The sequence below is a fragment of the Pristiophorus japonicus genome, chromosome 23 (genome assembly GCF_044704955.1).
Source record: "Pristiophorus japonicus isolate sPriJap1 chromosome 23, sPriJap1.hap1, whole genome shotgun sequence".
NCBI classification, from domain to species: domain Eukaryota; kingdom Metazoa; phylum Chordata; class Chondrichthyes; family Pristiophoridae; genus Pristiophorus; species Pristiophorus japonicus.
Genome location: NC_091999.1, coordinates 17,677,285 through 17,694,742, shown reverse-complemented (window position 1 = coordinate 17,694,742; position 17,458 = coordinate 17,677,285). Strand labels below are relative to the sequence as shown.

At 41.2% G+C, this 17,458-nt stretch overlaps 1 gene segment (V, D, J or C); it reads left to right on the top strand.

The window, feature by feature from the left end:
• The window catches only part of LOC139235413 (Ig heavy chain C region-like), a 36,367-nt gene that overhangs the window by 14,735 nt on the left and 4,174 nt on the right, over window positions 1-17,458 (top strand). Inside the window, 4 exon segments of the C gene segment in view lie at window positions 2,872-2,887; window positions 9,459-9,754; window positions 10,212-10,305; window positions 17,000-17,299. Coding sequence covers window positions 2,872-2,887; window positions 9,459-9,754; window positions 10,212-10,305; window positions 17,000-17,299 — 706 coding nt within the window.

Here is a 17,458-nt window from a genome sequence, read left to right as displayed (position 1 = left end):
GGGATACACGGAGGTGATGGTGTTCCCATGAGCACGCTGCCCTTGTTCTTCTTGGTGGAAGAGGTCGCAGGTGTGGAAAGGGCTGTCGAGGATATCTTGGCGAGTTGCTGCAAAGCATCTTGGGGGTTTTAATCACTGCAGACATGGTGCGCCGTTGGGGGTGGGAGGGATTATTTAATGTGGTGGATGGAGTAAAATAAACTTGAGATGGGTCTACTGTAGTGTAGTGGAGTCTTTTTGTGTCCTCGTCACACATTGCTTTTTCTCCCATCTTTGTATCATCAGAAAACCTGGCTATGTTGCTCTCGATGCATTCTTCAACGTCGGTAGATTGTACATAGAGGGGTTCCCAGCACTGATTCCTGCAGCATCCCACTAGTTACTGAATGCCAACCCGAGAATGAACCTTTGATCCTGTCTCTCGGTTTTCTGTTAGTCAGCTAATCCTCTATCCATGCTAATATATCAGCCCGAACCCCGTGAATGTTTATCTTGTGCAGTAACCTTTTATGTGGCACCTTATCAAATGCCTTCTAGAAGCCCAAATACATCACATCCACTGGTTCCGTTTTACCCACCCTGTTTGTTACCTCCTCAAAGAATTCCTGAACATTTGTCAAACATGACTTCCCCTTCATAAATCCACGCTGACTCTGCCTGACCGAATTTTGCTTTTCCAAATATCCTGCCACTGCTTCTTTAATAATGGACTCCAACATTTTCCCAAGCGCAGATGTTAGACTAACTGGTTTATAGTTTCCTGCTTTTTGCCTGCATCCTTTTGCAAATAGGAGCATTAAATTTGTAGTTTTCCAATCTGCTAATCACCTTAACACTGTGTCCTTTGTTCTCGATCTTCCCACCAATGGGAACAGTTTCTCTCTACCTACTCTATCTAGACCCCTTATGATTCTGAACACTTCTATGAAATCTCATCTCTACCTTTCTGCTCTAAGGAGAAAAGTTCCAACTTCTCCAGGCTATCCACATAACCGAAGTACCGTATCCTTGGAACCACAATTGTAAATCTTTTCTGAATCCTCTCTAAGGCCTCACATCCTTGCTAAAGAATTGGACACAATATTCCAGGTGAGGCTTAACCAGTGTTTTATAAACGTTCATCATAACTTCCTTTCTTTTGTACTCTATGCGTGTATTTACGAAGCCCAGCATCATGTAAGCTATTGACCATTGTCTCAACCGGCCCTGCCACCTTCAATGATTTGTGCACATATACCATCAGGTCACTGTGTTCATGCACCTACTTTAGCATTGTACACTTTAGTTTATTTTTCCTCTCCTCATTCGTCTTATCAAAGTGATTCATTTCACACTTTTCTCCGTTTCATTTGCCACGAGTGTGCCCATTCTACCAGCATGTCTACGTCATCTTGAAGTCATCACTATCCTCCTCACTGTTCACTCTACTTCCAAATTTTGTATCATCTACAAATTTCGAAATTTTACCCTATACTCCTAAGTCTAAGTCATCAATATAAATGAAGAAACGCAGTGTTCCTAGTACCAATCGCTGCAGAATACCACAGTATACCTTCCCCCAGTCCAACACAAAATAACTGGTCACCACTACACTGTGGTTCCTGTCACTCCGCCAATTATGTATACCATGCTGCCACTGTTCTCTTTATTCTGTGGGTTTAAATTTTTATGGCAAGGATATTATTAAGGCACTTTATCAAACAACTTTTCGAAGTCCACCACATCAACCTTATAAACTACGACTGGGTAAATAGTGCGACGGGGTCTGGTGTAGTGAAAGAAATAATGCCAGATAATTAGAGATTTATTAACCTTCTGCCAGGTACAGGTGCAGTTTCATTTTTTACCATCATGGGCACTAATCATAGAAACATAGAAAATATGTGCAGGAGCAGGCAATTCGGCCCTTCGAGCCTGCAGCACCATTGAATATGATCATGGCTGATCATACAACTTCAGTACCCCACTCCTGTCTTCTCTCCATACCCCCTGATCCCTTTAGCCGTAAAGTCCACATCTAACTCCCTTTTGAATATATGCAACGAACTGGACTCAACAAATTTCTGTGGTAGAGAATTCCACAGGTTCACACTTCTCTGGGTGAAGAAGTTTTTCCTCATCTCTGTCGTAAATGACTTACCCCTTATCCTTAGACTGTGACTCCTGGTTCTGGACTTCCCCAACATCAGGAACATTCTTCCAAGATCTAACCTGTCCAATCCCGTCAGAATTTCATATGCTTCTCTGAGATCCCCTCTCATTCTTCTAAATTTCAGCGAATATAAGGCTAGTCAATCCAATATTTCTGCATATGTCAGTCCTGCCATCCCGCGATTCAGTCTGGTGAACTTTGGCTGCACTCCCTCAAGGTATATATCAGAGCTTTCTGGGTGATGCTGAGGTGATCACTAGACGATAAAGCGCAGAGACTGGCGTTTGGTTGCTCATTATCCTCGGTGTGATTTAATCCCGTTTCACACTGAATACTGCGGACAGAAATGGTCACCTTGGTAACAGAATGGCCAGAGTGACATCATTCTAAACAAGAGCACGCACGAGAATGGGTTAACAATAAATGTTAAAGCTATTAAACGACCTGCAATTGCATTTTGAATGAAGTAAAATGCTGAAAAATATTGGCTGAAGCTAATCATTTGTCTTTGTGGAGTGCACTTGCAGACATTATGAATGTGTGCAAGTGTTTCGTACACACACACACACATACACTCACACACACACACACACACACACACACACGCACACACACACACACACACACATAAACACACACACACACACATAAACACACAAACGCACAGACACACAAACACACATAAACATATACCAAACACTTTTGTGTTCTCTTTTCAGTTGTTCATCTCACAAGGTGAGAACATATTTTCCGGTGGATATTAGGACACTGTGGCCGCCCATCCGGCGGTGCTCTGAGATCACGGTTCCAGGCTCTATCCTACATAATCAGTGGGTCACGTCAAATACTGGATGAAAAACAATCCTTAACGTTAAAGAACTTGGAGAAATAGGCACAGGACAACACAAGTGTGAATTAGTAACCTCAAACCCACAGATTTTGCTAGTAGTTCAAAGTGCAGTGAATTGCTCACCTTCCATCCTGTCCCTCAATCCCAGTCCATTACTGGAAGATTGTTACAAGATTCACTCATCCTTTCAACACATTTATTACCGTCATAATAACAGATCAATTAGAGATTGCACACACGTGCTGATAGCTGTTAACAAATCTAAGCATATACTTCCAAACAAAAAAGTATTGCATCCTCACATCCACACATATATACATCTTTATTTATATTAATATCTGTCAATCCCTCTTTATATCTCCTGCCTATGTAACAGACGCATGTGCAAGTGCTGAAATAACTGAGGCAGGGTCGATAGTATAAGAAATACAGACAGGGTCCAGCGCACTAATAGTTTAGACAAGATCTAATGTAATATGAAGAGAGACAGGCATTTATTATAATATATTTCAGCCATGGTCTATGGCAGGAATTACTGATGCAGTGCCTAGTGTAATATAAACAGAGACATGGTCGAGTTTAATATAAACTGAGACGGAGGTAGGGATGGGTGCACGGAGTGAGCGATTGATGGAGGGAGCGATGGAGGAATGGAGGAGTGGAGCAAGGAAGGTGTAGTGTATTGGACGGGTGGAGTGCGGACGGAGGGAGGGAGAGGTGTGTCCAAGGAGGGAGCGATTGATGGAGGCAGGTATGGAGGGCGAGAGGGATAGAGAAATGGAGTGATGAAGGAATGGAGAGAAGGAGAGGCGAGTGGTCAGAGGGAATGATGAATTATCTCCCAATTTACCCGATCAAATCTTTTCCTGATTTTGAACACCTCAATAAATGGCCCATAACTTGCTCGGCTCTGAGGAGAACAGTCCCAGCTTCCAGCTGCTCTGATGTTGCAGCTCACACAATACAAATCTCTTAAGTCTGTGAGTCGTTCTGCCTGGGGCACTTCCAGATGTTCCCTGTGGAATCACTGACACTTTTATATGAACCCAGTGAAAATCACAGTGTGGTAATGATATCTCAGGCAAGATGAGAGAACTCGCTCCTGATGATAAATGGAGCGTTGTAAGACTGGGCTCAGACCCTGAACTTCAGACATGATGAGCTGAATGGCAGCATTTTAAAATACAAGCTGTGATATGTTCAAGATTCGGCTCAGTGGGATCACTCTCGCCTCTGATGCAGAAGGTCACAGATACTAAACCCCGCTCGAGAGAGCTGAGCCGATAATCGAAACCGACACGCCTGGTGCCAGTACTGTGGAAGTGCTGGATGAATAAGGTGGATGAATTAACTGTGCAAATAGATGTTAACGGATATGATATGATTGTGATTACGGAGACGTGGCTCCAGGATGATCAGGGCTGGGAACTCAACATCCATGGGTATTCAACATTCAGGAAGGAAAGAGTAAAAGGAAAAGGAGCTGGGGTAGCATTGCTGGTTAAAGAGGAGATTAATGCAATAGTTAGGAAGCACATCAGCTTGGATGATGTGGAATATATATGGGTAGAGCAACAGAACATCAAAGGGCAAAAAACGTTAGTGCGAGTTGTGTACAGACCTCCAAACAGTAGCAGTGATGTTGGGGAACGCATCAAACAGGAAATTAGGGGTGCATGCAATAAAGGTGCAGCATTTATCATGGGTGACTTTAATATGCATATAGATTGGGCTAACCAAACTGGAAGCAATACGGTGGAGAAGGATTTCCTGGAGTGCATAATGGATGGTTTTCGAGAGCAATATGTCGAGGAACCAACTAGGGGGGGAGGCCATCTTAGACTGGGTGTTGTGTAATGAGAGAGGATTAATTAGCAATCTCGTTGTGCGAAGCCCCTTGGGGAAGAGTGACCATAATATGATGGAACTCTACGTTAGGATGGAGAATGAAACAGTTAATTCAGAGACCATGGTCCAGGACTTAAAGAAGGGTAACTTTGAAGGTATGAGGGTGAATTGGCTAGGATGGATTTGCGAATAATACTTAAGGGGTAGACTGTGGATGGGCAATGGCAGACATTTAGAGACCGCATGGATGAACTACAACAATTGTACATCCCTGTCTGGTGTAAAAATAAAAAAGGAAAGTTGATGAACCGTGGCTATCAGGGACATCAGTGATAGTATTAAAGCCAAGGAAGTGGCATACAAATTGGCCAGAAATAGCAGTGAACCTGGGAACTGGGAGAAATTTAGAACTCAGCAGAGGAGGACAAAGAATTTGATTAGGGCAGGGAAAATAGAGTACGAAAGGAAGCTTGCAGGGAACATTATGACGGACTACAAAGGTTTCTATATTAATGTAAAGAGAAAAAGATTAGTAAAGACAAACGTAGGTCCCCTGCAGTCAGAATCAGGGGAGGCCATAACGGGGAACAAAGAAATGGCAGACCAATTGAATATGTACTTTGGTTCGGTATTCACGAAGGAGGACACAAACAACCTTCCGGTTATAAAAGGGGTCGGGGGGTCTAGTAAGGAGGAGGAACTGAGGGAAATCCTTATTAGCCGGGAAATTGTGTTGGGGAAATTGATGGGATTGAAGGCCGATAAATCCCAGGGCCTGATGGACTGCATCCCAGAGTACCTACGACGGTGGCCTTGGAAATAGCGGATGCATTGACAGTCATTTACCAACATTCCATTGACTCTGGATCAGTTCCTATCGAGTGGAGTGTAGCCAATGTAACTCCACTTTTTAAAAAAGGAGGGAGAGAGAAAACAAGGAATTATAGACCGGTCAGCCTGACCTCAGTAGTGGGTAAAATGATGGAATAAATTATTAAGGATGTCATAGCAGCGCATTTGGAAATAGGTGGCATGATAGGTCCAAGTTAGCATGGATTTATGAAAGGGAAATCATGCTTGACAAATCTTCTCGAATTTTTTGAGGATGTTTCCAGTAGAGTGGACAAGGGAGAACCAGTTGATGTGGTATATTTCGACTTTCAGAAGGCTTTCGACAAGGTCCCACACAAGAGATTAATGTGCAAAGTTAAAACACAAGGGATTGGGGGTAGTGTGCTGACATGGATTGAGAACTGGTTGTCAGACAGAAAGCAAAGAGTAGGAGTAAATGGGTACTTTTCAGAATGGCAGGCAGTGACTAGTGGGGTACCGCAAGGTTCTGTGCTGGGGTCCCAGCTGTTTACATTGCACATTAATGATTTGGACGAGGGGATTAAATAAAGTATCTCCAAATTTGCGGATGTCACTTAGTTGGGTGGCAGTGTGAGTTCCGAGGAGGATGCTATGAGACTGCAGAGTGACTTGGATAGGTTAGGTGAGTGGGCAAATACATGGCAGATGAAGTATAATATGGATAAATGTGAGGTTATCCACTTTGGTGGTAAAAACAGAGAGACACACTATTATCTGAATGTTGACAGATTAGGAAAAGGGTAGGTGCAACGAGACCTGGGTGTCATGGTACATCAGTCATTGAAGGTTGGCATGCAGGTACAGCAGGCGGTTAAGAAAGCAAATGGCATGTTGGCCTTCATAGCGAGGGGATTTGACTACTGGGGAAGAAGTAAGAAGGCTGCAATGTTAAGTGAGTGGGCAAGAACATGACAGCTTGAGTATAATGTGGTGAAGAGTGAAGTTACGCACTTTGGTAGGACAAATAGAAACGCAGATTATTTTTTGAATGCTGAGAAACTGGGTAATGTTGTTATTCAGAAAGACCTGGATGGCCTTGTACACGAATCACAGAAAGCTAAAATAGAGCCAAAGTGAGCAATTAGGAAAGCAAATGGTAAGCAACATTTTATTGCAAAGGGATTGGAGTATTAGATCAAAGAAGTCTTCATGCACTTATATAGGGCCTTGCTGAGACTACAACTGGTGTATTGTGTACAGTTTTGTTCTCTTACCTAAGGAAGGATACACTTGCCTTCGAGGTAGTGCATCTAAGGTTCATCAGACTGATCTGATTCCTGCGATGGCGGCGGGGTGGGGGGGCGGGGAGGGAGTGTGCGGGGTGGGGTGGGGGGATGCTGTCCTATGAGAAGAGATTGAGTATCTAATGTCCATATTTACTAGAAAATCAGAACATAAGAACATAAGAATTGGGAGCAGGAGTAGGCCATACGGTTCCTCGAACCTGTTCCGTCATTCAACGGGATCATGGCTGATCTTCTACCTGAATTTCACTTCCCTGCACTGTCCACATATCCGAATGAAAACATATGCAGGGCTTCGGGGAAAGGGCGGGGGATTGGGTCAATTATACAAAGTACTTCAAGTGTGGTCTAACCAAGTTTCGTATAACTTTTGCACTTTTCAATTCAATCCCTCTAGAAATAAACCCGAGTACAGTTTTTATTCTTTTTATGGCATTATTAACCTGCGTCGCTACTTTTAGTGATGTGTGTATTTGCACTCTCAGAGACCTTTGTTCCTCCATCCCACTTAGATTCTTATTTTAAACGTGATAAGTGACATCCTTATTTTTCTTACCAAAATGTAATAACTCATGCTTGTCTGTGTTGGAACTAATTAGTCAATTCATGCATTCTTGTAATTCGTTGCAGTGTTCCTCAGTATTTACACACCGACCCGCCCACCCCACGTGCATTCGAAAATTTAGAAGTTGTGTATTTGACTCCAAAATCTAAAATGTTAATATAAGTTGTGAACAATAGTGGACACAGCACTGATCCTTGTGGGATCTCTCTTTCTATCTATCTATCTATCTATCTATCTATCTATCTATCTATCTATCTATCTATCTATCTATCTATCTATCTATCTATCTATCTATCTATCTATCTATCTATCTATCTATCTATCTATCTATCTATCTATCTTACTATCTATCTATCTATCTATCTATCTAGCTATCTATTACAGGGTTATGTGCGGTACTGATACTCCAGCTGACTGCTGCTATTGATATGGTGTCTGAGGCATTGGATATATTTCCTTTCCTGGGATATGGGAACAGTTACACACATTTGCACAACGAAAAAATTAAATTTAACTCCAGTACTATTACTGGGTAGATGTGTATATAAATAGGTCTTTTGACAATGTAACGGTTTTGAAGTTGGCTTCCAGGCATGCGGTCAGCAGTGAGAAAACAGACCTTTGTTGGACTGCAAAGAATCCCAAATGCTTCCTGTAAATGACACTGGTGTTCGAGGCTCGCTGAAGGCAGTCGGTTGGGTTACTGCCAAATATTGTGTCGGTCAGAATAGCGTGAACAAGAATGGGAGAAAGATGGTATTTAACTATTTGAACATGCAATTATTCAGTCGAACTTTTAAAATAAGAAACATTTTACATGGTATAACATCACTAGAATGATTTTCCGTAAATTCCATGCTCACCACATTAAAAATAGGATCGGAAAATAATGAATTGATCAACACGGTATCTAATGAAAACTATTTCCAAATAAAGACCATTCTGGACCATTCAGTCCCTTTATTCAGTACAGGATACACCGTGTTCCTGTTACCCGTGTCTGTTACATAGTCGGTCGCTATTAAAGTTAGCTGCAAGGATTTGGATATCGAGGTTTGCTGATCACATTATCGGTTCTGATTCACAAGTTTCTCTCATAAAACGCAGGTCTGAAGCGGGACGGACCCACTTTCTTATGTGTCTCCGTCAACTCACTCCTGAATCATCAGTCAAGCGGACTTATTTTACAGCTAAATTTACAAACGGCTGTCGTCGGGTCACAGACTCAGGGGCAGTTAGTGAAATGCAATGAGAGACAATTGTGTAATGTGAGGAGTATGATCTCATCTCCAGACCAAAAGTGTGTAGCTTTAGCCAAGTACACCGTAAATAGAATCACATTACCCATCTCCCGCACTCGGTTACATAGGTGATAACAATTCAGATTATAGGGATACTTTATTGGTACAGATGCATGGATAGATAGCGGGAGATGGAGAAACAGAAACTGGCAGTATCTTTAGACCCTGATAATGTAATTCAATCTCAGAGATTCACATCCTCTGTGAAGGAGTGAGGAAATAAAGGGATTTAATTTACAGTCCAGATGTGAGTCCATTCTGTTGGTGATGTGGAAGGTGTGATGTGAATCCAGAAACCGCCTCTATCAGTGAATCAATGGGCGGCGCCTGCAACCTCGCCCCCATCTCCCGGGTATTTAACTGCCGGTCACTGGGACCGCAATACAACAGTCTGGGAGTGGGTTTGTTCAGTGAGTTCTTGCCGGAACCATTCACCACACATTGCCAGGAGGATGAGGTCGGCGATTTCTCTCAGTCTGTTACTGGCTTTCTTTTCCCGTGAGTAGTTTTTATTGTCCAATCTCTCACTGTTACTGTCTCAGTGTTAGTCTCTCTCTGGAATGTTACAGAGTCAGGAATCATTTCACCAGGATTGAATCTTCGGGTATTTTGATTATTTTTACAGGTGTCCAGTCGGATGTGGTGTTGACTCAGCCCGAGGCAGAGATCAGGATTCCCGGAAGCTCCCTGAGACTGACCTGTAAAACCAGCGGCTTCGATCTTGGTGGCAGCTACATGTACTGGATCCGCCAGAATCCCGGACAGGGGCTGGAGTGGCTGGTTCAGTATTACAGTCCATCGAACAAGTATTACGCCGCAGGGATTGCGAGCCGATTTACTGCATCCAAAGACACTTCAAACAACATCTTTGCGCTGGACATGAAGAATCTGAAGAGCGAAGACACCGCCATCTATTACTGTGCAAGGTACCACAGCGAGAGGAACCAGGGCTGGACCTGTACAAGAACAGATCGAGGGGGAATTCAACAACTGACATCATAACCTGATGGTCATTAATTGTGTCAAATGCAATGTTACCGGCAATGTACAGAACAAGACCATAAACCGCTTCTTACAAAACTAACACACTGAGAATTCAATGGTGAAAATATAACACACTAACCCATGTACTGAGGGGAGGTTTTGATTATGCTCCTGTTTAATGTTAACCGTGTCAGCAATTGCAGAGCTGGAGGTGATGCTCGATTCACTGTGCCTGGTACATGCAGGGAGCTGGTTAGAACTGTGTTCACTTTCAATTGTGCTATGTAAACTGTTGGCTAAATTCTAAATTTGATCAGAAGCGAATGTGTATTGGAAGTGAATGTCTATTTGACGTGAATGTTGAGAGTCAGTACTGAGCAGAGAGTGAGTGCAGTATGTGTGCGGGTTCCTGTCACTGTGGGACTGCGGGAGTGGGTACATTGCCAAGGACTACTGGGGACAAGGGACCATGGTGACGGTGACTGCAGGTAAGGAACATTCACTCATTCAGTAACTCTTGTATTTGTGTCTTTATTTTATATTTCTGTTTATTTTAATAATTATTTCGTTCACTGAAACTTAGGTTCAGTGGATTTTGTTTTGAGATTTTTTGCAATGTTCAATGTGATTCTGCTGCAAAGTGATTATAGAATTCAACTGTTTCTCCACAGAAAATGTTGTTGATGTGATTTGGTGTTTATTTGCTGACGAGACGTGTGCCTGGGTTACTCTAAATACATTATGGTTTTTACACTGTTTGATGTTTCTGCAATGTTTAATTTTGGTGACCATTAATTGCTGCAGTTTTTCTGATCGAATGCAAACATTGTGTTTAAATGTGTTTAAAAGAACATTGTAGGCACAAAACAGAAAGCTTAGCGACCAGTAAATAATCTTAAGGAATTTTAAGTTTTTTAATGAAAATTGGATTGTCATCTACTGACCGAATGTTCCCGAACTCTCAGATTCAATACGTGAGCTGTTACTGTAATTAAGTACTGAACAATTAACATATTTCACGCTGGGACACATTAAATTAATATTATTAACATTATTATAATGTAGCAATATCATCACGTTTTATTAAATATGCTATAATATCAACATTAATGTATTTAACATGATCTGTCTAATCACAATTCTGCTCTCATTATTTTATATTTCTGTTGAATTCAATCTTTAGTTATTTCAGTGTTAGGCGGGTTCAGTGATTTTGTAATGAGATTTTTTGCAATGATACATTTGATTCTGTTGAAAGGGTTGATGAAATGAAGGATCTGCTCCATGAAAGGTTCTGTCGAGGGATTCCGCCCCTCAGTGATGTGATTTAGTGTTGATCTGCTGAGGAGAGATGTGCCTGTGTTACTCAGAATACCTAGAATTTGTGAATCTAGGCGTTTCTACAATGTTCAGTATCGGTGTCAGCGGGCAGCAGCAGGTTTGTGCTCGAATGCAAACACGAAATGTGTTTGAAACTGTTTGAAAACAGTTTATAGGCAGAGAACAGGACGGGTTTAGAAATCAGAAATCATTGAAAGGTATTTTAACATAACAATTATACAAGTGATAATTATATATTCAACTATTAATTTATGTTTACGATGCTGATATTTTATTGTGCGAAATGTAACTAATTGCCATCTGAATAATTAATGTGTTCAGTATGTAGTTGAATTAAATTAATATTAACCAACCGATTATAATGCGATAATATCTCCCAGTGTTATTAAAATATGCTATAAGTCCAATGTTAATTTATTTAATATTATTCGCCTTCCAAAATCCTGCTCTACACTGGGCTCCATTAAAGGAAGCAGAAACTTTTAGAGGCTGGATACAGTTATTAATTATGCCTGCAATTATTTCATTAACAACATACTCATTCCACCGCTGTGTTCAGTTTGAGTCGGGAGTTCAATTACTTGCTACCTCCTGTATACACAGATGAATGACTGAGTGCAATTAATTATAACTTAAAGCCGTGTTGCAAATTGCATTTTGTCAATTTAATATATCTGCCGGGGTATGACATTCTCACTGTGCAGGCGAAAATTGTTATTGAATCAATATTGTGTGTTGTTTGATAGAATTATTACTAAATTAATCTTGAACACTTTGCAAGACCAAAAGCTGAGAGACAGGCGTCGCTGGCAGTCAAAGAATTTTTCATGTAATTATATTTAAGTTCAAGGCAGGTTCCGACTGCGTATGGCTGGAGACAGGCAAATAATCCATTGAAATACAAGCAGATTAATTTACTTACAAAAGGTTTTCCTTATTTTGAATTTAAAACAAAATCTATTCTCCCAAAACGCTGATGTATGCGGAATAGAACGGTAGACAAAGCACAGATAATATCTGAGAGTTATGTTTAATTCTTATGAATGTTAAATTGATGAACAAAGTCTCACCTCATTCAGTTTCAGTGTCGCATATGGTCTGAATGATTTGTTATCCTCCAGTTTTACACTGACCATTCTGGAAACTATTTTCAAGAAGTAGCAGAATATATTTAATCATTAATTTGCGGGCATTATGTGAATAACGGGAGTGAACTATAAAACATTGTCTGTGTTATTAAACAGCGGAGGCTCTGCTATTGACTTTAAGCTGCACGGGTGGGTTTTAATTAATAAAACCATTTTTGGGGTTTAAGATTGAGGAGAATATTTCAGCTCGAGATTCCAGTATTAGTAAACAAGCGGTTTACAACCATCGGAGTTGTGACCTCGGCTGGACAGAGAACTATTTAAAATAGTCCACCCCTAAATCCATCATGTGAAATGTTCTCTGCGAATAGACGCAGTTTTTGCTATATCAGAAACATGCAGAGTTTAAAAAGATGTCGGTCGAGAGCGGGACAGTGGTAGAACTGCGTGATTATTGTCAATTATTCAAATTTGATTCGATTTAAGTAAATATAAGGTATTTTTCTGAGAATTTATGTATTAATATGCTGCTTAATATTTTAATATTCATGAATTGTTATTGTAAGTTAAGTTAATCTTAATATATCACAAGTTACCAGGCAGAAAAAGGTTTTAATATTATTATTAATTAAATGCATTAGTAAGGCTGAAATTCAACAACGTTAATTTAATTTCAAAAGTTCCAGGTACGTGTGCTTCTGAGCAGGAAGAGCCAGATAGGCACTCAGATTATTTTCAATAATCAGCTAACATGAACATTAACTTAGACAGTAACATCAGTGCTAATTCATTAAACATAAACGGTCCATTACAATTGTGTTGCATACTGGTCAGTATTACAATTATTGCAAAATCTCAATGGTTGCAGATAATGTTTAATTAATTCATAAGTTAATTTACAAAACAATGCATGTATAACCCGGCTGTGCTGAGTTTGATAAGGTGTCGCTGCAGATTTTAGTGAATTAACTTCTTGTTTTGCCTCGATGATTTTACAGGTTATATTTACTGATGAAAATATATAAAATCAGTGGGTGATCAGGTTTCAATGTAGATGTCCCCTGGATTGTGACATTCTGAATATGTCACCAAGTCCCGTGTGACGGGCAGCAAATTCCCGTGGAATGTGAATTATTTCCAGATACTTACTTTCAGGGAAGTTAATTTTTACACGGTTTACAAGATAGTTGACAGAGATGGAAAAATGGCTGGATGTTGAAGTTTCTCTCAAATTAATATCAGTTTAATTTCAAAGAATCTGCAGAGTTGCGGTGGTTGGAAATTGGCAAGAAATAAATTAGAAATCAAACAACTTCATTGAAATTAATAGATTGAACTGGTCTCTCTGCCTGGAGCACAGTTTCGTCTGTTCTGTTTATGTGCGCCTGCTCACTGTGTGAGAATCAGGAGTCCTCCTGACGGGTTGTAAAACTTCTGGATTGTGATCCTGTATTGCGGGGAGTGTCATTTAACTCAGTTATTTAAGAAACTGGCATAGGTGAGAAACGTGAAAGATTGACTTTGAGGTTGTGGAGTCTCCGCAGAAATGAGATCGTTAATCCAGATTATGATAGTCAGAAGAAGCAGTTCCGAAACACCATGGGGAGACAGTAGAAGGAGCTTTAATCAGTTTCTAACCCGGTAGTACCTGCCCTGGGAGTGTTTGATGGGACAGGGCAGAAGGAGCTTTACTCTGTATCTAGCCCATGCTGTACGTGCCCTGGGAGTGTTTGATGGGACAGTGTAGAGGGAGTGTTACTCTGTATTTAGCCCATGCTCTATGTGCCCTAGGAGTGTTGATGGGACAGTGTAGATGGAGCTTTACTCTGTATCTTGACCCATGTTGTACCTGCCCTGAGAATGTTTAATGGGACACTGTAGAGGGAGCTTTACTCTGTACCTGTCTTGGGAGTGTTTGATGGGACAGTGAAGAGGGAGCTTTATTCTGCAACTAACCCGTGCTTTACCTTAAATGGCAGTGCTTGATGGGACATTGCAGAGATAGCTTAATCAGTATTTCAACTTTTATTTACAAGGACGTGGAGCTTAATTGGTTCCTTCAATATAGATTGATCTTCTATTTAATCAGAGCTCTAGGTGAGCTGGTGCGCTTTAATGGATCAGTGTATCGGAAGCTTTTATTTGTACTTGTGATAATTGTGCTTAATCTAATCGGTCAATTTGATAATGCATTTTAAGATAAGACATTTCGTAGCACATCTCTGCAGTACTTCAGCTGGGAATGTTTGACGGGATAGCACAGATAACGTATTACACTGTGTGCAACCCTTGCTATACCTGTCCTGACCCACACGGCAGCATAGCGGGAGCTTTGCTCTCTTATCCGTACTATATCTGACCTGAGAGTGCTTGGTCAGGCAGTGTTCAAGGCACCGTTATCTGCGTCTAACAGATAGCAGATAAACTGCTCGTGCCAGATATATACAATAAATCGTCCCATTGCCCAGATTAAACAACGCACATTCATTGATGTTTATATTCTTTCTGAAAAAAATGCCCAATTTTTAATGAGTTATTAATGTTTGAACATTTTGAGCATCAGATTACTATTGAACACGATTGGCCTGATCCTCAGCTCACTTTCAGAACAAACCGTTTCAGGAAGTGAATAACGCTCCAGAAAGCAGTGCCTGTTCTGATCTGTTGGGAGGCTGTAAGATATTTTCACAATTTAAATGGAGAATATCGGGACTGCCGCTTCAAATGACCGTCATGAGGACCTCATGTTTAGAAACATTATGTTGTTCAATTCTTCCTGAGAAGGTTAAAGGCAGGGACAAACTATGACGAGATGCAGCTATTGGCCTGGGTCACAAGACAAGGCACACAGTCACTGATCTGCAATTCTGTGAAACATTTAAAGAGATAGAGACAACCTGCAATACGTCATCATTCACAATGAACTTTAAGCCTTTATAACAGCATGCGATTGACTAATTTGCGTCAGATTTATAAGATCCTTTTCTGAAATATCCTCTTTCATTCTAATGAACAATAAAAGTAGATCTGGTAGAGGTGTCCAAAATATGAAGCGTTTCCTTCCATTAAATCTAGAAGAACTATTCCCACTGACTCGTATAGAATGATAGCATCTCACAACACTGAAAAGACCATTCAGGCATCGTGCCTGTGCCGGCTCTGAAAGAGCTGTCCAATTTAGTCCAACTCCCCAGGGTTTTCCTTGTAAACGTGCAAATGAATCCTGACGTAAAGGATGAACTGCTGGAGCATTCCTGAAATTACCAACCCTCTGTGTGAAAAAATGTCCCCAATTTCCCCTTTCGATTTTCTACCAATTATTTTAAATCTGTGACCTTTGGTTACGCACCTTCTTTCCATCGAAAGCTGTTTCTCCCTACTTGCTCTATCAAAACCTGTCATAATGTTGAATATCTCACTTAGGTCTCCTCTTAACCTCTGCTCTAAGGAGAACATCCCAGCTTCTCCAATCTCTCCACATAACTGAAGATCCCATCCCTGGCATCATCCTGGTAAAAGCCTCCCCTCTACACTCCCCAAGGGCTTGACATCCTTCCTACATTGTTGTTCCAGAATTGTGCACAATACTCCAGCTGAGGTCTAACACGTGATCTGTAAGTTTAGCATAACCGCCTTGTTTTTGTAGTCAATGTCCCATTTACAAAGTCAAGTATCCCATACGCTTTCATAATAGTCTAACCAGTTTGCCCTGCGCCCTTAAAAGATTTGTGAATATGTACATCTAGATATCTCTGTTCGTGCATCCCCTCAAAATAATACTATTTAGATTATACTGCCTCTCCATCTTCCATCCAATGTGCATCGCCTTCTCAATGATTCGCATTAAATTGCAATTGCCATGTTCCGGCCCATTTCACTGGACCATCTGTCTCCTCATGGAGTCTGCTGCTATCATGTTCACTATTGGCTACGTTGCTAAATTCGAAATTGCATTCCCTATACCCAAGTCCAGGTCATTGTTACATAACAAGAACAACAATGGGAATTGAAATGGGCCATTTAAGGAGAAACTTCCAATTAACCGGAATTTGGAATGGTATTTTATTCGGATTATTAATTGAGTGGCAGGGAGGAGGAAACTCAAGAGACATGCATTCAATAGGATGGGATAGAGTCCAGATCACAGTGTGCTGAAGGACATCGCTCTCCCTCAAATACTGAGAAAGAAAGGGAGAGATTCAACTCAATCGCGATTCATCTACAGACTGAATCTTAGAAACTAGACTATGGAAATGCTACCTGTTGAATTATGTGGTAGGCAAATTTAGAGGGTTTTTTGCTGACGTGCGAGGCAGGAATTCCGCTGTTACTTTGAAGTGCAGTCACTGTTGTTTTGTAGGGATACGCCGCAGGCAATGTGCACAGAGTAAATTTCCCCAAACTGCAATAAAGGACCAAAAATGGTGCTGATTGAGAAATAAATGATGGCCGAAAAAGCAGGAACACGTCTCTGTTCTTCGATTGTATGATCCAATGAAGGATTCTTTATTGACGAGTTATGTAAAAGTTCTTGTTGTGTAATGTGATAGAGCTCGGGGATAGAGAGGTGTGTTCCTGACAGGGGCATCGACAGGTGCTTATGACGGAACTGACAGAAGCTCAAATGCCCGTGTAGTCTTTGATGGGGAAATGGTGGAATTAGTTTATTCTGCAGTCAAATTTCGAGTTGTTTATTTCTTTTATAAGCACGGATTACAGAGTCTAACTTGTTCAATGGGCCATTCCTTCCCAGTAACACCGTCTCCCCCCACCCTCTACGCCCTGCTCTCCTCCTGTGAACAACCCAGCGCCGATGGCTCCATCACGTACGGCTGTTTGGCAATGGACTACTCCCCCGACATCACCAGCCTTTCCTGGAAGAAAGATAAAGTGCCGATCACCACTGGATTGAAGACCTACCCGCCAGTGCTCAACAAGAAGAGAACCTACACCCAGAGCAGCCAGTTAACCATCACCGAGTCAGAGGTGGGGAGCAGCACAATCAACTGCGAGGTTCGACGTGGTGTGTCGGTCTGGGCCATCACAATACCAGGTTAGTGGTGTGGGATACAGGGCAAACTGTGATAAGATGAGAAATTATGTTTAACTTGCATCGGAACTTGATCAGACAACACTTAGAGTACTGTGTACAATTCTGCTCTCTGTATCATAGTTATAATGCTGTGCACAGTTCTAGTCTCCTTATCACATT